We start from the raw sequence: 23,005 nt of genomic DNA on the forward strand, positions 1-23,005 counted from the left end.
ATTATTATTAAGTTAAATGTGCCCTGCGAGAAACTGGCGACCTGTCCAGGGTGAACGCCTTCGCCCAATGTCAGCTGGGATCGGCTCCAGCGCCCCGCGACCCTGAATAGGATAAGCGGTTTGGATAATGGAATGGAATGTATTACATTGCCTTTCATTATGCTCCTACATAACTGAATTAAATAAATAAAGGACAAGGGCTGGGTGTCAACATTTGTGCCATTTTTTTCTTCCCAATCCATCAGTTTTAAAAAGGCTTTGCCTATGTAAGAAATTGTAATTGAACAGACGCCTAAAATTAATTTAACATGAAAGTTCATGTCCTTTTGAAAATAAGGGGGTTATCAGGGGAACATTTTGAAAATAGATTTTTTGATGAATAAAGAAAATTAACTTATGATATGCGGACACTTGCTCAACAAACATACATTTTGACTTAACTTTAACATACATCTTCCATATGATTATGACCCGAAAGCTAATAACTGCCAAATTCCCAGCTAAATAACAAACAAACACATATGTTAAACTGAAAGTCATGTGACATCAAAGCGTTGGTAATCTGGGAAGGAAAGCATACGGCCCACGGCTTTTAGGACTACAAACTGGCCTAAGTGCAAGAGAAGAGCGCATGCGTTAGGATCAACGCTCATATTTGCAGACCGGAAGACGAAAAGAAAATTCAGTGCAGAGTAACTCATCCATTCAGCATAGCCTATCTGTGTATCATTACAGGTTGCCTCCGACTGCTGCCCTCCTCGAAGGACATTGCTCTAGTTAAACTTCAACCAACTCCAGAAGCCAGTTAAACTGTAACTTCATATTCTCCGTCAGCCAGCAGGATCCCCACAGGAGCTGGAGTATGGAGGTACGAGTCCCGTCTTTACTAGCATCTTTATGTTAGCTTAAATGCTGAACTGTGGAGAACCCCCAAAATCAAAAAACTCTCCTGTCACAGCGAGGATAGTACAGTTGGACACTGGCTAATACCTGTAACCCGAACATGCTGTTAATTTTTTTTTCTTGTTTTCTCACATTTCAAAAATATGAAGTCACCGTTTGTCCATCATCATCGTGTTAGCTAGCTAACGTGACGGAAAAGGGAAGAAGCGCGAGGCTCTCAACGTTTGTGAGTCAGAGACTGAATCGGGAAACACTTAACAAAGAGTTTAAGTTACCTCTCTTTCTGGAACTGAAAACCCAGAGTTTCACTCATGTCAGGGTTAAGTAACTCACTAAACCTGCTCACTGAAACAGGCCCCACATTACAAATATACAGTATATATATATATATATATATTTATTTATTTTACATGGTAAAACCACATACAACACTGACAGACTTGCACAACCTAAGAAAACATTGTCGTCATCCATTCCTCTTGTAACTAAAACATTCATTCACTCTGGGCAGCAGTCAGCATCCGAGTCCAACTGCACTCTTTCTACATAAAGCACAGACTTTACTCCATAGATGTGGATGAGGACGTGCGAGTTTAACTGGTCATTTTAAGTTCATGCGTTGGTCATGATCAGCGGCTCCACTCCAGTAAGGTCCATATTTCTACTATTTTTATGTCACCAGACAACAAATCTTATTTTCGTAATGAAGTTGGATAATTGGTCGTGGTGATGCTGTCGAAATCCTAAATGAATGCTCCAACAAGCCTCTCCATCGTAATGTTTCAACAGACACACTAACCCCTGCGTGTAGTTATTCACTTTCGGTCCCTGTAGTAACAAGACGAGAGTTACAGTCATGTCTAATGTGGATGAATGTGAGCTGCACAGTGTAGACTATCGTTAACATAAGATGCATGTCCGTAGTCTTTCATATAAAACATAAGCGATGTGAGATAGCCTACAGAAGTTGAATCACAAGTTAATCTGTGTGGATCACAGCTTCCCACAGCTGACATTCATGTGTCAGCTGTGTTTGAGCTCATATGTTTAACTCACAGGCTGTATGGATGCATAGACAGGTCTCAGATCGACTCCACATCAGATTAATAACGATATATATGATACAAATATAAGACGGACAACACAGCGTTTCTTAAAGGATTTATTGACGCAAGTATTTTGAACAGGCATCGACACCTACTCTGTCATTCACTCTGGTCCTCGTTATCTCAACCACAGCCTCACGAACAAGTAGTCGATTTTCCAGCAAACTACCATTTATATTCTTTTCAAAAGAAACTGTAGAAACTATATGAAAGAGAGAGGAGAGGCGATCAACATGTTTATTTCTTGTTCATTCGACGTGGGTCCTGAAAGTCCACTCCTATGACACGTCTGCCTCACGCACTCGAAAGTAAACAGTTAATTCAAAACAGTTAAACTCGCTCACCGGGACTTTGGAGAGAAATGTTCTCCACCCACCGGATCGTACTGTAAACTGGCATAACAAAACAGATATTTGCTAGAAATCTGTTAAACCATTTACTCAAAGGTGCAGCCTTGCAGATCCAACCGAAGCCTCTCTTATCAGCACAACGATGCACAAACGCACGTGCCTGGGTGGTTAAAGTAGTGAACCTAAAGGCAAACCAGTTTGTGTTGGAACAATGATCACATCTTTTCTTTTGCTTCTTAGCAGACAGCAAGTGGAGACAGACAGATGATGAACGACACCGGAGAGACGGATCCTCAGTAATGGAGCAGGAAGAAGCCGCAGCTGGAGAAGAGGCCGACTCACAGACGACGTACAGGATAGAGCGCCCGGTCTACGATGAAGCCTTCATCAGGGCGCAGCTTCTCACCCACAAAGAAAGCTCCACCACCCTCCGACAGAGGCTGGCACACCAGTTCCGGTGAGTTTATACTGAGCACCTGCCTCTGGATTCGTCCTGTTGAAGTGCTCTTAAGCAAATCATTGATTCAGTGGAGGTACATCCACACAAGTCAAACAGGAAATACTCCTACAGGGCGCAATCAAGTCTATGTATTTCTGTTTATGTAACTCGTAAAATTGGGTGCTAAAGACGGTAAAACATATTGCATCTGATAAGCAATGCAATAAAAAAAAAAGAGACATTATAATTGGTAATGAAAACATGGAGCCATAGAGCAAAGTGTGGGTGCAGCAAAGACGTCTGCACAGCTTTATGAAATGTAATCTAAATGTCTGGTATCCAGTCTTTTCTTTTTGCCATTCAAGATCTGAAATGTATTTATTTGTACAAAGAGAATATACAGCACACAGGCTCACAGCCGAGTACCATCATGTACTGCTCACATTCACACATGTTACTTTGTTGTTCAAATACTTTTATCGATTTCATTTGCTCAAAAATCTTGACATTTATGCTGACTAGGAAACTGCTGCATTTCTTTTACACTATTTCCCAAAATAATGTCAAATAAAAAAGAGCTGAAGAGAAATAAAAGGAAATGAAAAGGGGGGGGGGCTGTAACTAATGATTATTTTTCATTGAATCTCCCAAGTCATTTTTTTTGTTTAATTGACTTATGGTTTAAAATGTCACAAAATATGATTTGATATTTGATGAACAATGATACAAAGCAGGAAGAGTTGACTTGATGATTGATCTAAATGTCAAAGTAGTCGATTACTTGTTGATGAGGAGTCAGCCCATTGATAAATTCATTTTATTTTTAAGACATTTCTTTAACATAAAGACATAAAAAAGTCAGTCCAGTGTGGTTCTCAGATGGATATTCACACATTTGATGTTATTTAACAGTCCCCCCCCCCTCTGCCTGTGATTACCTGTCCTCTGGCTTGTGGTTGTGTTATGTGTGAAACACTGTTAATACGGTTTTCTTTTGAGAAATGCATTCAGAATGCTTTTTAAATCGTTTACATTTCTGCCCTCCCGGTGTACAAACACACAACCTCTGAACTCCCGTGCTGTTATGTGACGTCTCCATCTAAGCTACAACAGCTCAGACCTCGTAACATGTGGTGTGTGATCAGAGATATTACAGAAACATTTCCATGGACATGTGAACACAGATGCACAACATGTTTTCCAATAGCTGCAGTGAGGAATAAAGAGCAAGTCGTTAATTATAATACAGACGTATCTCTATGAAAGCTATGCTGCTATGCTATTGCTCTCTACCACAGTGACTAACTATGACTCAGCAAGTATAGTGCCGGTTTCAATATCTGTGACAACGGGGGCGAACTAATCAATTCAATTCTATGTGTATGTACTACACCCATTATATACTTGAATTTGAATTCCTCCTTCATTTTTGACCAATTTGACAGTGCATGTAAAGAGTTTATTAATGACCCACTGGTATCAGAGCGGTACTCGATATCAGCCGATACTCAAAGCACAGGTATCGCTATCAGGACCGAAAAAGTCGGATTGTTGCATCCCTGAAAAAGATGTGCTAACTTATCGCTGTAAAGGTGATTAAATGTCAGGTGAGTGGAGCAACGATTCCCGTCAGTAATGAAGAAGATGATTGTGTATCACACGTTATCTGACCCAGTATGCTCTTTTATGGAGGCCAGAAACTAAAGTAAAAAAACCATCATGGATTCCAGGAAGACTTTCTGTAGTTAAAAATATGCCTTTTCTGGAATGTGCCTTGAGAAGTCTGTTTTATTCTTATCTTTTAATTACAGACTGAATCCGCTTGTCTCCGTTTTTATAGGTGTTCATCACAGAAGGCCAAGGCGGCAGCTTTGAGCTTTCTGCCTATTCTAACATGGCTGCCATCCTATCCGGTCAAGCAGTACCTGTTTTCAGACGTGGTCTCGGGTCTCAGCACGGGAGTCGTGCAGCTCCCTCAAGGTCAGTGACCGGCAGTCCTTTCCAGACATGCAAATCATTTAAAACATCAGATGAGGGGAAACCATTTGGAAGAGGAAGCCCTAAAAAGACACTACTTTCACTGATTAATGAAGCCAGAAATGTTATGTATTCCAAGGTTTTGTACAGTAGCCACAAGCTACGTGTGCAATGACATGAGGGTTAATGTGGGGGGGTGGGGGGGGGTGCCGGCTGCCTTCAGCTCCCCACTGTCTTTGTTTTGGTATCTCCGTAGCTCTGAGCTTGTGGTGCAAGCACTTGGCTTCTGGGACGGTTCCCTTTATTTATCTCTCCCTCTGCTCTGCTCCACAGGCCTAGCCTACGCTATGCTGGCTGCTGTGCCTCCAGTTTATGGTCTGTACTCGTCATTCTACCCCGTCCTGCTCTACACCTTCTTTGGCACGTCCAGGCACATATCCGTAGGTGAGAAATCAACTGAAAGCCTCTTACTTTTGGGTCATGAATCTCCTCGTAGCTGGTGTCTGGTGCCACCTGCTGTGGTTGGTGCTAATATGGAGCTTCAAGGAGGCAGCAAAAAAACAAAAGAGACACGTGACGGATCCCTTTCTATCTTTTGTGTCTGTGTGTGTTGTTCTACATTATATACCAAATGTGTGTCAAAAGGTTTTGTTAATGCACTTTACAACTGATCGTTCCCTGAGCCCGCCCCCTTAGTTACTGTCGTTATCCTCAAGCTTTCTGTTCTCACGCGGCACAAACACTTTACAGTAATAACAGTGAAACATTGGTGATTGCACCAAAGTTCCAAGGAGAGTCTGTTTTTCTAACCCTTTCCAAAAGCAAGTGGAAGGAATGAATGAAACAGTGTGTTTATCTGCTCTAACATGAGCAGCATTGGTTAGCATGCCCAGCTAACTAGCTGACCACCTATAGTACTATACGGGCACTTTTTCCAAGGCCAAGGACCACGTTGTTAACCAACTTCATTATTTTGTTGGGTGACAGGTTACGTTAGGCTAATGTTAGCAGCTAAATAAGCAGACCAGCCACAACTAAGCAGCAGCAGCTGTCATTTCAGCCAGAGAAATACTGTCCCGGCTAGAGATGAGAAGTCGACCTCTTGTTTCTAAAAAAATGTCATGAGGACGATTACTAAAAACTGTAGTTTGCTCAATGTTTCACTGTCATTACTGTAAAGTGTTTGTGCCGCGTGAGAACAGAAAGCTTGAGGGATAAGACAGTAACTAAGGGGGCGGGCTCAGGGAACGATCAGTTGTAAAGTGCATTAACAAAACCTTTTGACACACATTTGGTATATAATGTAGAACAACCTGAACTCTTTAGGAAAGAGCTTCCTGTAATTCTCTTAGCTCATGTTTTTTGTATTTTAAATAATAAATCTGCCACTACTTTAGAAAGTGATCAACATAACAATGCTAATCCTGTGTTTGTTCTAAATGAATGGTGGATGCTGTTAAACTGTAGTCAGTCAGTGGGCTTTTCACCAGGCCAGGTTGCTTTCAACACTGTGATCAGCTGAAGCTGCCTGTTGCTGTGTCCCACACACCAACGGGCTACAGCACTGCTCTGGGTATCGGCTCAATCAACTATCTGAAGATTCACAAGCAACACTCCGATCAGAATTATGAGATGGCATGTGAAGGAAATGTTTTCACTAAGTTGTGATAACCGTGTCCTCAGCTGACACGAGCAGCAGGATTGTGACATTTCAGTGACGCCACTCCTGACATCCCACCCGTCTCCTGACATCCCACCCGTCTCCTGACATCCCACCCGTCTCCTGACATCCCACCCGTCTCCTGACATCCCACCCGTCTCCTGACATCCCACCCGTCTCCTGACATCCCACCCGTCTCCTGACATCCCACCCGTCTCCTGACATCCCACCCGTCTCCTGACATCCCACCCGTCTCCTGACATCCCACCCGTCGGGCTACTTGGAAAAGAAAGTCATCTCGAATGTCAAACTCATTGCTCTGAGTCCATCTGACTAATGGGCACAATAAGCGAAACCTGCTCCACCGTTTTGAAACATAAGGTCTGATGTGAAGTGAACAGCAGGAAGCAGGTGGGTGCTCTGTAAAACGCTGCCTCTGCCCAAAAATGAGCCTGAGAGCAAGTTGCTGTGGAAATGATGACCCCTCAACTTCTGGCAGAGAGTGAGAGGGAATAACTGGGCTGCTGTTCAAGTGCTGGGCAAGATGGCCTTTACACTCACACACACACACACACACACACACACACACACACACACACACACACACACACACACACACACACACACACACACACTTAAAGTGCATGACCCCACAGTCACACTGGACTGGATTATGTTACTGAACGGCAGGACGAGAAAACCAAACACGCTCCAAGATATGTTGCTATTGTGATGGAATAGAATATATTAATTATAACGATTTAGTGTCTACTATTTTATGCAGTTATTGTAGTATTGCATGTAGCTATAAAATGCTTTTTCTTAATGTTCCATTGCAAACTTTTACAACCTTCTCTGTTGTGAGGGAGATACTAACATCCGGCTGTGAGTTCCGTCGTGGAGGACGACAGAAAGTTCAAATGTTTTCTCTTCAGAGTTGCCTGTATTCTCTGCTTACACAACCTAATTGAACCGGTTTGGTTAGGTGCTGCTCTTCCCCCTGTTTCCTGCAGTGAGGGCCAACACTGACATAACATAACAACACTGATAAGAGACCGTGTACCTGGGCGACTGGCCAAGTCATGACCCAGTTACAGTGAATGCAAAGCCAAGCTGTATCTGCATTTATGTATATCCTATAAGCGTGAATCCCCTCACTCTAGCTCTGCTTTTATTATAAGGTGAGAATATAGGAGGTAACGGGTATATTTACACGTTTTATACAGCCGTCACAGTTTGGAAGTAAATCTGTTGCTGAAACACAGATGTGACTGTGCTTGTTTGAGTAAAAGCTCTTATTACTGTGTTTGTTCCCTCCTGCACTGTATATCAAGTGCTGGTGGTGGGAAAATGTCTTGAGGTGTTCTAATCCCACCTCGCACGCTGTTAACTTTGTTCATATTTATCCTGGTCTTAATGAACGGTGGTCTTTAGTGTAGTCTGTGGCCTTTTCACACTGCCAGGTCGCAGTCGGTGACAACAACAGTGTGTTGAGCTCAAGCTGCCAACCGTCTCTTTCCCCCACACATAGGGGGTCAGCTCAATTAACTAACCAAAGAATCACCAGCTAATTTACTAGTTTTTGCCTGTCCATGCACATCCAGCGTCTTCCAAGTACACAGACTTGGATGGGCGGAGAAAATGGCGAACTTTGAAGAGTATAAAAGATCCAAACATTTCCTCGTCGCGATTCCACGTCGGCTCACGTCCGTGTGTCCGTCGTTGCGGAAAGTTTAGGAGGCTTTAGGAGGTGTTCGATCTGAGCAGCAGGATTGAGAAATTCACCCGCTTGACTTCTTTGTTTCCAAGAAAGGGCTCCAAGCAATCTCAAATGTCAGCTCTAACCTTTAAGTCAATCGAACCGAACCTCAACCTTTAAACAAAAGACATGATTTGAAGTGAACAACACAAAGCAGTTGGCTGTGAAAATGATGACCCTTAACTTCTGGCAGAGAGCGAGACTGAATAACTGGGCTGCTGTTCAAGTGCTGGGCAAGATGGCCTTTACACTCAAAGGGATACTGCCCGAATCCACAGTTACAATGGACAGCATGATACTGTTCAGAACCAAGCCTGCTTCAAGTACTTCCACGATTCAGCCACAATGCGTTGTGACAGATGACTGCTCTGTTTGTGTGATCTGCAGGCACCTTTGCAGTGATAAGTCTCATGATTGGGGCTGTTGCAGTGAGGGAGGCCCCAGACTCCATGTTTTACGTCCTGCCCGCCAACGGATCCAACGCGTCCGCCGTCCTGGACGTGGAGGCTCGTGATGCCAGGAGGGTGCAGGTGGCCGTCGTGCTCACGACGCTGGTGGGAATCATCCAGGTGAGCCTCGAAAAACAATCTGCCGCACTCAGCCGGCAACTGAAAGCTGCTGTTGATTTGGCCTTCAACCCCCCCCCCCCCCCACCTGGCGTCTCTTCATCCCAGTAAAGTGATACAGCTTGCTGAAATCTTCTCACACTCAGAAATCCCTGTTTACCCAAAGCGGCAGCCTGTGTGAATCACTGTTGGCATATCAACACCGTGATTTCATGTTTTTATATGAAACAAAACGATGTGGCTTGTTCTTATCCCCTTACCTCTTTCTTTCTTTTAGTTTGCTTTAGGTCTTCTCAGGTTTGGCTTTGTGGCGATCTACCTTACAGAGCCCCTGGTGCGAGGCTTCACTACAGCTGCTGCAGTGCACGTCGTGGTCTCTCAGCTGAAGTACCTGCTGGGGGTGAAAACACAGCGCTTCAGTGGGCCCCTCTCTGTCATTTATGTACGTTTCAATAGCTTTTTTAACGGTTTGTAAGTGGAAAGAGCGCAAGAGGTGCCTCCTCAATTGGGGATTTGGGAGATTTCATTTCTTTACTGCCTTTTTTTCTAGGTGTGGTTTTGTTGTGCGTTTGCGATGATTGTATGCATCATAAATGGTTACACTCTTGCCCCAGAGCGTCAAGGCGGTACTCAGTGACATCACCAGCACCAACGTCTCCACCGTCATCCTGGGCCTGGCGTGCATCGTCTTCCTGTACACGGTCAAAGACCTCAACGAGCGCTTCAAGAAGAAGCTGCCCATCCCCATCCCTGGAGAGATCATTGTGGTCATCGTGTCAACCGGCGTCTCGTATGGACTGTCCTTATCGGGCGACTACAAAGTGGATGTGGTTGGGAAGATACCAACCGGGTAGGTTGATGCATTCTCATTTCTGGAATTTAGAGAGTGTATTTCAGTCGTGGGAGTTTACAACTGGGAGATCCGGATCTAACCAAAGAACTTTAGTAGATACGTGTCATATCTTAAATGCATTGATTTTGTAGTTTTAGGCTCTTTTTCAAGCCGTAAAAGGAGCCATCGTAACGTCGCAGCCCAAAAATACATTTACACACCGGGATAAGAAGTGTTATCTTGTGTGTTCTCAGGCTTCTCCCTCCTGCCGCCCCGGAGTTCTCTCTGCTCCCCAGTTTGGTCACAGACTCCTTTGCCGTAGCAATTGTGGGATTCTCAATGGGCATCTCACTTGCCAAGACCTTCGCCCTGAAGCACGGCTACAGCGTGGATGGCAACCAGGTGAGTCTGGACATCTTGGGCCACGGACGCTTCCCTGACAATCTGTGCGCTTACACGCACGTATGGTGGACATGCACCAAATCCGGCCAACAAACGGAAAGACGTGGTGGAACCCAAAATGGTGCAAAACCTTCTGACGTTACAGCTAAACATTACACTAAAGTATGTTTCTGACAACATTTGATCCGAGTTTCTCGAGTCTGCTGCTTTGCGATGGACGCACTTCATTTGCCTAAAGTTGAGTTTGATTATGCAAATTGTATCCACCAGCTCGTCTCTCTTGCTCGCCATAGAAGATTAATAGGATCCGTCATCTTCACATGCGTCAACTGATTTTGTGTGTCTCCTCTCATCGGTGCTAAGGAGCTGCAGAACACTTTCACATTTTTATTCCGTTGCATTTATTTGAATGTTCTGGGATAAAACCTTTGTGTTCTGCTTTCAGGAGCTGATCGCCCTTGGCCTGTGTAACTTCATCAGCTCTTTCTTTCAAACCTTCGCCATCACTTGCTCCATGTCGAGGAGCCTGGTGCAGGAGAGCACTGGTGGAAAAACACAGGTAGCACTTAGACAGCAGTGGTTACGCTATCTCGCCTGACTGAATTGGTGTTGTAAAACAACAATTAGAGTGAGACAATGTTGACACAGTCTTTGTGTATTCAGATCGCGGGGCTGCTGGCCTCTCTCATGGTGCTGCTGGTGGTGTTGGCCATTGGTTTCGTCTTCCAGCCGCTCCCTCAGGTGGGTGATGCTGCCGCTGATGACACACAGCTTCCAGCTTCCTGTCTGGCAGCTCAGCGTCACAAGTGGAGCTGCAGACACTTTTCTCTTCTTCCCAGTCTGTTAAACAAACAGTGGCTGATGGCTCCACTGATACAGAATTCAAGTCACAAACACTAGTTAATGGGTCACGTTTCACCTCGTGAAGTCTTTTCTAATGTCTTCTTGTATTGTTTTATTCTCCTGTCGGTTCGGTTTCCCAGACTGCACTGGCTGCCATCATCATGGTGAACCTGCTGGGCATGTTCAAACAGTTCAGAGACATTCCTGCGCTGTGGCGGACCAGCAAGATCGAACTGGTCTGTCAAATCGAGCTCAACACAATGAAAATGTTACTGTGCAGTAGAGTTCTTCACCGAAAACATATTTGTCTCTTTTCTGCCATTCTTGAGGTATGAGTCCAAAAAATATGGTCTTGCTCTCCAGTGGCGCGTGGCATCTGAAAATATCTTGTAAAACAGGATAACCTGTTTTCTTTTACTGTCGTGGTCAACCTGGGACAGAGAGCCACGTAGAGTCATCCACGATGTGATTGTAGATTTGTAATCTTTCCTTCTCACGTTGAGTTTTTTCTCTCTCTTGTTCCCTTGTTTAGGTGAGGAAAGAAGGTTTAATTCTGTGTCTTTCTTTTTCTCTCTCAGGCCATCTGGCTGGTGGCCTTCGTGGCGTCTGTGCTGTTGGGACTGGACTACGGCCTGCTGGTGGCCATCGCATTCGCCATACTTACAGTCATCTACAGAACACAGAGGTACTGATTCTACCGCTGCTTGTCTTTAGTCCGAACGTGTGTTTATTTCTGTTACCATAACTTCATTATTACCTACATTCACTAAATACACTCAATGCCACACATCACAGCGTGTCAATACATGTGTGTAAACTGCTTTGGGTGGTGCTCCAAGGGTTACAACAGAAGACTTTAATGCAAAGGTGTTTTTCACCTTTCTCCGTGTCTTCCAGCCCTAAAAGTGCCATTCTGGGCCATGTTCCCGGAACGGGGCTGTACTGTGATGTGGATGAGTATGAAGAGGTGAGTCTGTCACAAGAGAAAACACCAAAGTCTGAACCCAGGTTAAACATTCCACATCAAGTCTGTTGGTCAGAACTCTAACGCCTGTGATCTGTGTTTGGTTCCCAGGCGGCTGAGTATAACGGGATTAAGATTTTCCACTTCAACTCCTCAATCTACTTTGCCAACAGTGACCTTTATGTGAACGCCCTCAAGGAGAAGGTAATCCAAGCTGTGTGTTCATTAAGTACTGCGCAGAAGGTAAAAGAAACCCGATCCCCTTTACTTCTGTTGAACAGAGGAACATTGGAAACACTTCTATCAGTGGAAGTGAGCTGTTTCTATCAGGCTGTTTAAGGTGCAATGAAGTCTGGAACTGACAAACACGATACCTATGTAGGTCATCACTACTGCTGCTACCCAGAGATATGTTAATGTGGGAAGATAATTCCGTGGCTGGCAGATTGCCTGTTTAAAGATGTGAGCAAACAGTTGTTACATGACAACACAAAGAGAGGTGAAAGGAGGAAGACAACATGCTTCTAGATATCCTCTGACATCAGGGTGCTGTTCTTAGTATGTGGATGACCAATGAAGCTATCCTCATAAGAATACTGACGATTGGACATGAGTGTGGATATTTGTTTTTTTTAACACTATTTAAAAAGTATCCGGGACTGTTGTCAGAGCAACAAGTCCTTAAAGGGATCATTTGGATCTTTTGAAGTGTGGTTGTATGAGCTACTTCTCCGTAGTCAGAGTATTACCTGCAGTAGATGGAGATTAGAAGAGCAGGCAGGAGTACCAGCACAAGAGCAAAGCGATGTACTGCTGTGGACGTGTTTCAGACACCTAAACACCTAAACATATATCAGTTGAAGTGTAGGTCTATATTTAGAATGTTTTCACCGCTTCAAAGCCAAAAGACTCCTTTGGCAAAAACAGTCATTTTACCTGACAGAACACAGGAGCTGCAGATCTACAGCTGCCTCCATTGGTTAGTTTGTTAGTGCTATTCCGAGACTTTGGTGTTTTAAAGGGTTTGTTCGGATTCACCAAAGTCACATAATAACACAAAATAACCGGTCAAGCCAGCGGTGGACCAGCAACTCCCGTGTTATGCACGGTAAAATGACAAAATGTTCCCAAACAGAAAAGGCTTTCAGACGGTAAGGTAGGACAGCGAACATATTCTAAATATATCAGACATTCCACTGATAATGATTGTGTTTAGGCCCACAGAAGTACATTGCTTTGCTCCTGTCTGTTTCTCCAAACTCCATCTACTGTAGTAAAACACTGACTATGGAGAAGAACGTCACACAACCACGTTTATGAACATCCAAACTATCCCCTAAATCCAAAGCCGTTAAAGTTCACTTTATTGACAGTTAATTGGATCAAGACCAAGAGGTTTTAGGGTGAAACCCATACATCTACTCATTTTATATTCAAATAGCTTGCTCTCTTAGACTTATTATAAAAGACTGTGGATATAATTATGAGAGCAAATGCAGGTTATTTAGAAACCGTGTTGTGTAAGTATCACTATTCGATTTTCATAATGAAGAGTTCGTCCTGATAACTTCGTCCAGGTTCAACAAATCACTCCTCAAACTGTTTTCAGAGAACCAAATTACCAGGATTCAAACTAAGAGGATTATTTTATGCTGATACCAGCATGTTAGCCTCAATAGGTAGGGCCACGTCTGAAGAATGGGGCCCAGGGTTAGAGAGCAAGTCCAGACTGCAATGTGTTTGGGTCCAGAAACATGCTGTCTGTGTTTCTGTGAGGGACGTTCATCTGGTCATGAAACGGCCTCAGTGTGATACCGATGCCCCTACATGACCTACATGAGTAAACCATCAACAAGACAATAGCTATGTAGTTATTATCTGAATGCTTGCTGGATTTGGATGAGAAAATGTCTGGATGGCAGATATGAAGCTGGAGCTGCAGAGTTTCCTTTAGCCAGGCTAGCTGCTTCCCTCCACCAAAGTACAGTGGTGAATGGCAACACAGATTATTTGTGAAAATCAAAAAAAAATGTTAAAGACGAAAAGTGATTCAAGTGGTACATTTAAAATGACTTTTAGTATTATAGAATGCCAAAAGACTCTGCAGCCTGGGAGAATAAAAGCCCTCAGAAGCTTGATCTAGTGTCTGTGGTGACGGGTTTCCAAGAGGTCAATGAGGTCTAACAGCTGTTGGCCTGGACAGGAAAAGCAGCAGCTTATTGTCACGGAGGACATTAGAATGAGTTAGATTAAAGCATGATTACATTAGGCCCTTTCTGTTAGGGCGGATGTTGTCCTGAATGTACGAGTTATTCGATTTACTTGGAGGCCAGCGGTCATTGTGCCGAGTGCTCAGCTGAGCAAATAAAGTTCTCTGGCTTTACTCATTGTTTTTAACAGAATGCACCTTCGTAAAACAGAACGGTACATAAATGTATACATATTCCTGAGTGAGTTAACATTTTGAACCATATAAGCAAGAAGAAATGTGACTTTTTGGCAGCTCTATTTGAAGAGTCAAACAGTTTTACTGACTGCTTGCTGCTATTGATGATGTCTCTACAGACGGGTGTGGACCCTGAGGCCTTGCAAGCTGCCCGGAAAACCCAAAAGAAACGGATGGAGAAGGCAAACAGCACCCCCACCCCTTCACTGAAGATGTGTGGCAGGGTGAGTCCTCCTTTCTTCTCCCCCTGGTTGCTTGTTGCTGTTGTACACAGTCAGATTTGTTGAGTCAGCATGATGCATACTGCATCTGTTTGTCTGTCGTGTTGGTGGTTCTAGTTTCGCAGGCTGCTGCGTGATAGCAGCTCGTGTCAGGCCTTTGTGATTGTGGAAAGAGACGCTAGGAAACGGTCAATTGGATTTGATCAAACCCAAGAATTCCATTGTTTACTTGTAGTAGCAGTCAATTTAAAGATAAAGTGTAGAATTTGGACATTTTTGACTTTAGCGCCCCACAGTGGTAGTATCAGAAAAATACACACACGACAACCTAGCACTAGGGATGCACCGATCGTGTGATGGTGGGCTGATTCCGATGTTTAAAATAACAGTTTGGTCGATAACGATGTTGTTGATCTTCATCATAAAGAAATAACTGTTTTAAAGCATAGAGTGTATAAATGAAGTCGACGTCGTCACCGCAACCTTTTTGTAGAACCAGAAGTGACAGAGAGGGCGGAGTTACGTACATCTGAACGCTGTATAAGACATTTTCAGGAGAGCAAAATGTTACTATTATCTTGAATGAACTGAAAACTCACTGTGAAAGGGTTGAAGCTGTAAGACGAAAACACTAACAACTCCCAGACGGGACAACACCGTGGTAGCAACCTGTCAATCACTGTGTAGCCCCGCCCTAAAGCATCCCCTGCTTTATGGTCTGTTTGACTCTAAATGGACCATAATGTACTAAATGAACATCATGCTGTATTGAAGAAGACTTGAAACTAGAGATTGAGACCATAAACTCATGTTTACAATGTTTACTGAGGTAATAAATCAAGAGAGAAGTAGAGTCATTTTCTCATAGACTTCTATACAACCAGACTTCTGCAGTAGCTGCATTATGCTAGCTGCTATTGTTCGAGTCCGACCGCAAATAACTAACACCATCGGTGAATGTCATCTTGTTTGCGGATAGGCCGATAAATCGGTGCATCCCTATCTGAAATACCATGTGGCTTGTTGAATTGCTGTCGTGAAATCACTGTATTTGATTGGTTCCAGAACAAGCAGCAGGAAATGACCCATGAGGTTTTGTCCTATGAGGTCGTGGCGGACGAGGAGAGGAACGGCCAGTTGGCGTCCCACTCAGAAGAGGCCGTCTTCCTTGAACCTCCTCTGACTGCCGTCCACTCCATCATCCTGGACTGGACGCCTGCCACCTTCATCGACTCCGTGGGAGCCAAAGCCATCAAACAGGTTCTTCCATTTTTTTATTTTTTCCAGTTGAGGGTATTTTCAGTACCAGGTTCACTCCAACAACAGGGCCTCTACAGTGTGGTATCAGGACGACTTGTACAAGTTAGGGGAGGAAAGTGTAGACGTTAATGCTCTGAAGTTCCTCTCCTGTGCTGCTGCAGCGTCACTTCAGGATTGCTTGTAGGAAAATGTGTGTTGCAGACGGATTCAACCTCAGGAAGTAAGTCAGTATTTGTCTCTGCAGGTTATCAAGGAATACGCAGCTGTGGACGTTCAAGTGTTCATAGCCGGCTGCAGCAGTAAGTAATCTCTGTCTGTTTAAACGTAGAATGTATAACTTTTTCACATTAACGTGTCTTAAAAGAACTAGCCCTGTTTTATATATTCTGTTGAGTTGTTGAGCAATTTTCAAATCCAGAGAAATCTGTAGTTTTAATCAAGGTAACGGTGCGTTTCATTTGGTCGCCTGTCAATGAAGTCAAATCCCCTTAGCACATGCGCTGTGGTTGTCTGCCATTAATTTACTTTTTATCCAGTTTTAAGCCACGTTTTTAAGATACACTTTCGTTTTGAACCATATATTTTAACCGGATGAGGTCATTGGACATCTGGCTCTGAGGTTATCGGAGAAACAAGCTGAGCAACCATATGCGTTTGTTTTGGAGAGGAGGAGAATTCGGCTGCTGGTAAAAAACCTCCCTAACGATGAACACTAAAGGAATCCTACTCAGGAGAAGCTGACCGAAAAAACAACAACTCCCATGATCCCTAATTCTTTCATCGTATCTTAATCTCTAATATTGTCCAAACACACTCAGTAGAAAGTTTTAGATACACATGGCTAAAACTAATACAAAAGAAAAAGGATTGAGGATTTACTGTCGGGCAACATTTTCTCCATCCCATCCTAAGTAACACCCCCCAATATAGCAATAGGTCTACATCACTACTACAGCCTTCAAAGGTACCAGAACACACTTTCTAGCTGCGTCTGACTGATCCTGTATCTCTGCTTTGATCCACAAGGAAGCCTGCTGTCCGAGCTGGACACCTTACAGTTTTTCAACGGGGTCGTGACCCCGACGATGGTGTTCCCCACCGTCCACGATGCTGTGCTGCGCTGTCGGCGCTCAAATCCCCGCCCATCAGCCACTCCGACCGATGGAACAATCTGACAGGCGACGCCTCTAACCGAGGACAGCAGATCTGGGACTGTAGGTGCGATGACCTGAACAATCATTCATATTGAATAGAGGGTTCGTAGCATTTAAAAAATTATGCCAGTACCAGTACAGAGTAACGCCGACACCAATAGAGTACTTCATTTTATACTTTTTGGTGGCATTTCGGAACGCTGAACTGCCAACTCGGTCAAATACGTCACGCTCAATGGGTGACTGTATGGGTTGTAGCTTAGTGGGCCAATCACAAGTTTCATTAAATTGAAGAACGCTTGCAGCGATTTGACTGCGTTTAAAACCATACAAATAGTTTTTGTTCTAGTTCCGTGTCTAAAAAGGATTAAATGCAGGGATGGTTTGACTGGAGGAGTGTCTATACTTGGTACTGGCTCATTGGGTCGATATACCCAGCCCTATTGGTAGCACAGGCGGATGCTGTTCCCTCTCATGGAGCACGGAGGAGTCTGACAACCTGAAATACAAGGCGCTTTTGTGAGGCTTGTATCGTATCAGAAATTCAGGACTGCGTTTCCAACAGACATTCCTCTCGTCTTTTTGTAGTTGTGTTTAAATGATCACTGCTCTGTTGGTGTATTTAATAAATAAGCTGCTGTTGTCAAAATGACGTGTTAGAACAATTTACAGTTCATGGTGGAAACTTGAAGCTCTTTATAATGCTGGTATCAAATGTTACTGAGAAATTGTGTCTTGATGGATTCATGAGAATATATTTTCAGCTGTAATTATGGATTTAAACCAGCAAAAGCGTCGTCATCGGTCAATTTGCAGTGTCATGTTTGTTATAGTAACAATTGTACAACGTTTAGCAAATCACTGAGACTCAAATCTGGAATAAACTTTATTTTTAAGTGAACAACAAAAAGGACTATTTTTTGACTCGACTCTGCTTCTCTTGTCGGTGGAACTCCTCACACACAAACACACTTAGTTGTAGGTCATGTATCTGGGAGTGGCGCTGAACTTGGCGTAGGACTTGATGACCTTGTTGACGGCTTCCAGGAAGTCTTTCTCTGTGGCGATCTTTCTGCGAGCTCTGATGGCGAACATGCCGGCCTCTGTACACACACTGCGGATCTCGGCACCTGGCAGGAAACACACCAAATGTCATGTTCAATCATTCGTGTTGCAAACACCCTCTGGTTTGTGAGATTTGAAGGTTTTGGATGAGATGTTTCTATTCTGTGATATAGTACAGTAAAAAAAAAAAAAAAAAGTCTTCAGACCTCGACTTCATTACAACCAAACGGGTTCAACTGCATTTAGACAGACGGCGTCTCATACTTATGTCACCCAACAGATTGTATCTCACATATCTCCTCCCTCATCTTTGTCTGTGTGGTGAAAACCATGCAGTACCTTCAAAACATCAACTTTTCATGTCTTAATGGAAATGGTAAAAAATAGCATAAGAACGAATATTCAATATTCAAAGAAACATGTAATCCTTTGGCTTATCAGAAAAAAAATCACTAAATTTGAAGGCATGTGTTTTTATTAGACAGTGACAAAATGTCCTGGTGCCCCCTTGTGGCCACGTGCAAGTGCTGCACTAGTAGACAAATATTTTAGGGCAAATTTGTGACCTAGAGTAACTAGGAGTCAAAATTCAAAACGGGCGACAAACAACTGAGATGATGAACAAAGTTCAGTGTTACGGTGACCCTGGAATGATGCTTTCAGAACAGGAAGCGAGGGAATGATGCTTTCAGAACAGGAAGCGAGGGAAAGCTAGAGCTACAGGAAGATGTGGGAGAAATCTAGAAGGAATGAGAGTCTTTAAATACAAAAACAAAAGACTGAACAGGGATTGAATTCTGCAGTGTCTGTCTTACCGGTGCTGTTGGGACAGAGGCGAGCCAGCAGCTCAAAGCGAATGTCTTTCTCCACACTCATAGAGCGGGCGTGGATCTTGAAGATGTGCGTGCGACCCTGAAACACAACACAAACCGGTGTGAGGCTAGGGGTTCATTACAGAAAAAAAACAGCTACACAAAGTAGAGATGAGCAGACACAATCCACAGGCATGTTTTTATGGCCGATTTATGAGGATATAGCTGCGTGTTTTGTGAACGCTGAACTCACCTCCAGGTCAGGCAGGCTGAACTCGATCTTCCTGTCCAGACGTCCGGGTCTCATCAGGGCCGGGTCCAGGGTGTCCGGTCGGTTGGTGGCCATCAGCACTTTGATGTTGCCTCGGGGGTCGAAGCCATCCAGCTGGTTGATGAGCTCCAGCATAGTCCTCTGGACCTCGTTGTCTCCGCCGGCACCGTCATCAAAACGAGCGCCTGGCAGGTTCAAACAAAAGGATACGTTTGTGTTAATGTGGTGAAATGTTGTAGTTTCTTTACCACTGGTTATAAAAAACAACATTCAGTATTTCATAAAAGGAAAATAGTGTACATAGAGAATAAATGTTGCACCAAAACTGGCCAAAATTATTTTTGAAACATTTTTATGGGTTATTTTAAGACAGAATTTTCAACTTCAATTAAAGATTAAAATTTCTACAGATGTCTCTCTTGATGTTACCCTGATGTGAGCGTGGTTTAAGCCATTTTGTAAGGATCACCACAGACATAAGCGAGAATGTACACGACAAAAAAAAAAAAATTGTAAAAAGTACAGACTGAGGCGAGCCTTACCTCCAATGGCATCGATTTCATCAAAGAAGATCAGACAAGCCTTCTTGGTCCTGGCCATCTCAAACAGTTCACGCACCATCCTGGCTCCCTACAAACAAAAAAGACAAATCCAAAAGTGAATGTTTACATCCATCAGCATTCATAGATCCAACAGCTGCTGTTCTCCTCCTGGTGCGTCTCTCCTCACACTCACCTCTCCCACGTACTTCTGCACCAGCTCGGAGCCGATGACTCTGATGAAGCAGGCGTCTGTCCGGTTGGCCACCGCGCGGGCGCACAGAGTCTTTCCTGTGCCGGGCGGCCCGAACAGCAGCACGCCTTTTGGTGGCTCGATACCCAGATTGACGAACCTCTCGGGCTGGTGGGCAGAGGACAAACAGGATGATGGATAAGTCCCTTTCACATGACTGCAGACAAACGGCAGTTTTAATCCGTCCTGGAAATTTAGCTAGATTATTTACAGAACAGTGATGGCATCTCTGTCTGTTTGTAAAATCGCTCCACAACTGGTGAATGGACGGTTCATTTGAGTCTGGGTGGTTGTTGTGACTAGGAAAAGATCTGGCAGTGATTCCGTTGTGGAATTTTTTTCATTTGTGAACACTCACGTGGAGCAGGGGGGTCTCGACCACTTCTCTCAGCTTCTCAATCTGCTCCTTACACCCACCAACATCACTGTAGGTCACATCAGGCTTCTCCTCCACCTACAACACAAAACGTCTTTTACTGCAGCTTATTCTGGAAATTGCAGAAGCCTATATTGCGATTGTTCATGTTATTTGAGTAAAGATGGACTTTATTTAAAGAATAAATTGTGACTATGTATAAAAAAGTCATAGATAAATGCATGGCTTAAGCTTTTCACAGATTTCTTTAAAAAGGGCCCTCGAGCAGATTCATACCTGCATCATGGTGACAGTTGGGTCAATCTTAGGAGGCAGAGGAATATGGATCTGATACTTGTTTCTGTCAACGCTGGGGGGAAAAAGAAAAAGAGACACCAAATTTAGCAGATTGTTTCACAAATGTGTCTTTTAAATCATCTTCGAGAGATTCAAATAACACTTCTGCCTCACCCGACTCTCATGCCCTCCTCAATGTCCGTCGGGGCCACCTGGTCGCTCAGGTCCACCACAAACTTGGCAAACTGTTTGACGTTGATAATGTATTTGGGGTCCTCGGAGTCTGCGTTGATGATCTTTGTGCATCTGTTTGAATAATACACAGACACATTTAGGACTACAAATTGTATATGCTATACAAATCCAAACATGAAAACAAAGATTGCGAGGAACCTGGGTGTGACCCTGGATGACCAACTGTCGTTCTCAGCAAACATCGTATCGGTTACACGCTCCTGCAGATTCCTGCTCTACAACATCAGGAGGATTCGCCCCTTCCTCACTGATGAGACGGCGCAGGTGCTCATCAGGGCTCTTGTCGTCTCCCGCCTGGACTACTGCAACTCTCTACTTGCCGGAGCCCCGGCGTCGGCCATCAGACCTCTGGAGCTTGTCCAGAAAGCTGCAGCTCGCCTGGTGTTCAATCGCCCCAAGTTCTCCCACACAACTTCCCTTCTCCGTTCTCTACACTGGCTCCCTGTAAGAGCTCGCATCCAGTTTAAGACTCTGGTGCTAGCCTACAGGGCAGTGAAAGGAACAGCTCCTTCCTATCTCCAGGCCATGGTCAAGCCCTACACCCCGGCCCGACCACTTCGCTCTGCTACCTCGGGGCGACTGGTTGCCCCGTCGCTCAGAGGTCCCTGCGGCCGATCGACCCGGTCGCGGCTGTTTCCTGTCCTGGCCCCACAGTGGTGGAATGAACTCCCCACTGACGTCAGGACGGCAGAGTCGCTGCCCATCTTTCATCAGGCTGAAAACTCACCTCTTCAAAAAGGCCTACCCTGAGCCTTCCACTTAGCATCTATTGTATTCACACTAGCTTATTGCACTTATTGTTTACTTATTAGTTTGTGGCACTTATTGCATTCGTTTGTTTCTGCACTGTACGTTGGCTCTGGTTTATGCTCTTAGATGCTTGTTTGAGGTAGGGACATGCACTTATGACTTCTGGTGACTAGTAGTTCTCTCGAAAACCGATGTTGAATACACTTATTGTAAGTCGCTTTGGATAAAAGTGTCTGCTAAATGACTCTAATGTAATGTAATGTAATAGTTTACGAGCTATCATTGGAGAATAAATCTTATTCTATTATTTTGAGGGGAAGAAAAATACATATGGTTTTTCAGTGTAATGCAGTAGAAAAGCTACGAAAACCAACTGACAACATCCTACCAAATATTTAGCAGCTACTAAAGGTATACAAAGAACTGAGCCACATTATCTTGTTTTAAGCCACAATGCCATCACCCACTGTGATTGCTTTTTGTATTATTTATACTGTCTGCTAAGTTTGCTTTACCTTGCAACCTGCAGCGGCTGTTCACTCTGCAGAGTCTGTTTGTCGGCAGCCAGATCCCAGAGAGCTGGTGGAGCCAGGCCTGTGTCTGACTCTTTAATGCCTGTCAAAGCCAAGAAATACAACAGGAACTTCAAACACAACCCAGCAGCCATCCGCTCACATCTGAAGTCAGGGATTTACTGAGAAAACTTGAGCAATGGCAACACATTTTCAACTCACATAAAGCACACGGCCTTGTGGTCATTGAAGCGTATATATGGTTTTATCACCCACCTGTCAGCTCGTTGATCTTTTTGAGCAGCTGCTGGATGTCATCTTCCACTTGTTTGATCTGTCTGGAGTAGGTGCTTTGACCCTGAAGATAAACAGCAAGCACCATATTAAGACGTAAGAATTAATAATAACCCAAATGTGACAGATTCCACAGGTTACTTGGCGGCTCAGGCCGTACTTACATAGGTTTTCAACAGGGCAATGTCCCCTTCATCCAAAGCTGTGAAGAAGGAAACAACATGAATGAGTTTGCATTCTAACATTGTCATTGGGCCCCTAGCACTGTTGTCGAACGCAGTTTATTAACTTCCCTAACGTTTTAACATATAACACATTTTATAGTAACGTTAACTGCTTTAACTGCAAATACCTCACGTGTTACATTTGCCACACCACAACGGTTATCATGGCCATTGGTAAAAAGTAGAGCTAACAAACAGAGCTAACGTTAGCTAAGTAGCTAGCTAATGTCGCTGTTTCTTTTCAGTAAAGAACATTGATTTCATATAATGTTTAGATATACATCTGATTGGCCCATCGTCCTTCTCCTCTTCCTTCTTAGTCTTCCTTTGGTCGTCTCCCAAATAGTCCGGCATTTTAAATCTGGAGATAAACTGTTTCTCACAAAAACACCGAGCTGCTTCGGCAGCTAAACTGTACAATTACACAGCAGCTTTGGGTTTCCGCCAGTCACCGGAAATACATGTCGGAATTCTTTTGAGGATGTACCACAAATTA

At 44.0% G+C, this 23,005-nt stretch overlaps 2 protein-coding genes across 4 annotated transcripts; one reads left to right on the plus strand and one right to left on the minus strand.

The window, feature by feature from the left end:
* Positions 1-686: 686 nt before the first annotated feature.
* Positions 687-17,792, plus strand: slc26a5 (solute carrier family 26 member 5). Of its 2 annotated transcripts, none has more exons than XM_076076111.1 (18): positions 687-868; positions 2,600-2,816; positions 4,639-4,778; positions 5,109-5,219; positions 8,582-8,763; positions 9,038-9,202; positions 9,375-9,610; positions 9,847-9,994; positions 10,440-10,553; positions 10,658-10,735; positions 10,978-11,073; positions 11,416-11,522; positions 11,735-11,804; positions 11,913-12,005; positions 14,367-14,471; positions 15,534-15,728; positions 15,973-16,027; positions 16,755-17,792. In XM_076076111.1, exons 2-18 carry the CDS (start codon positions 2,659-2,661, stop codon positions 16,901-16,903), a joined length of 2,202 nt encoding a protein of 733 aa, XP_075932226.1. In that variant the 5' UTR covers positions 687-868; positions 2,600-2,658; the 3' UTR covers positions 16,904-17,792. The 2 variants fall into 2 exon arrangements, with proteins under 2 accessions (XP_075932226.1, XP_075932227.1); XM_076076112.1 differs by having other exon boundaries at positions 2,603-2,816.
* psmc2 (proteasome 26S subunit, ATPase 2) lies at positions 17,756-22,952 on the minus strand. Of its 2 annotated transcripts, XM_076076115.1 has the most exons (12): positions 22,791-22,952; positions 22,450-22,487; positions 22,268-22,349; positions 21,995-22,094; positions 20,649-20,780; positions 20,475-20,547; positions 20,181-20,276; positions 19,766-19,930; positions 19,573-19,660; positions 19,013-19,215; positions 18,763-18,859; positions 17,756-18,012 (listed from the first exon to the last, which is right to left on the minus strand). In XM_076076115.1, exons 1-12 carry the CDS (start codon positions 22,861-22,863, stop codon positions 17,855-17,857), a joined length of 1,305 nt encoding a protein of 434 aa, XP_075932230.1. In that variant the 5' UTR covers positions 22,864-22,952; the 3' UTR covers positions 17,756-17,854. The 2 variants fall into 2 exon arrangements, with proteins under 2 accessions (XP_075932230.1, XP_075932231.1); XM_076076116.1 differs by lacking the exons at positions 21,995-22,094; positions 22,268-22,349; positions 22,450-22,487; positions 22,791-22,952 and adding an exon at positions 20,868-21,979.
* Positions 22,953-23,005: the final 53 nt, after the last annotated feature.

The sequence above is a fragment of the Anarhichas minor genome, unplaced genomic scaffold (assembly GCF_050575085.1).
Source record: "Anarhichas minor isolate MPS153535 unplaced genomic scaffold, ASM5057508v1 ptg000055l, whole genome shotgun sequence".
NCBI classification, from domain to species: Eukaryota; Metazoa; Chordata; class Actinopteri; order Perciformes; family Anarhichadidae; genus Anarhichas; species Anarhichas minor.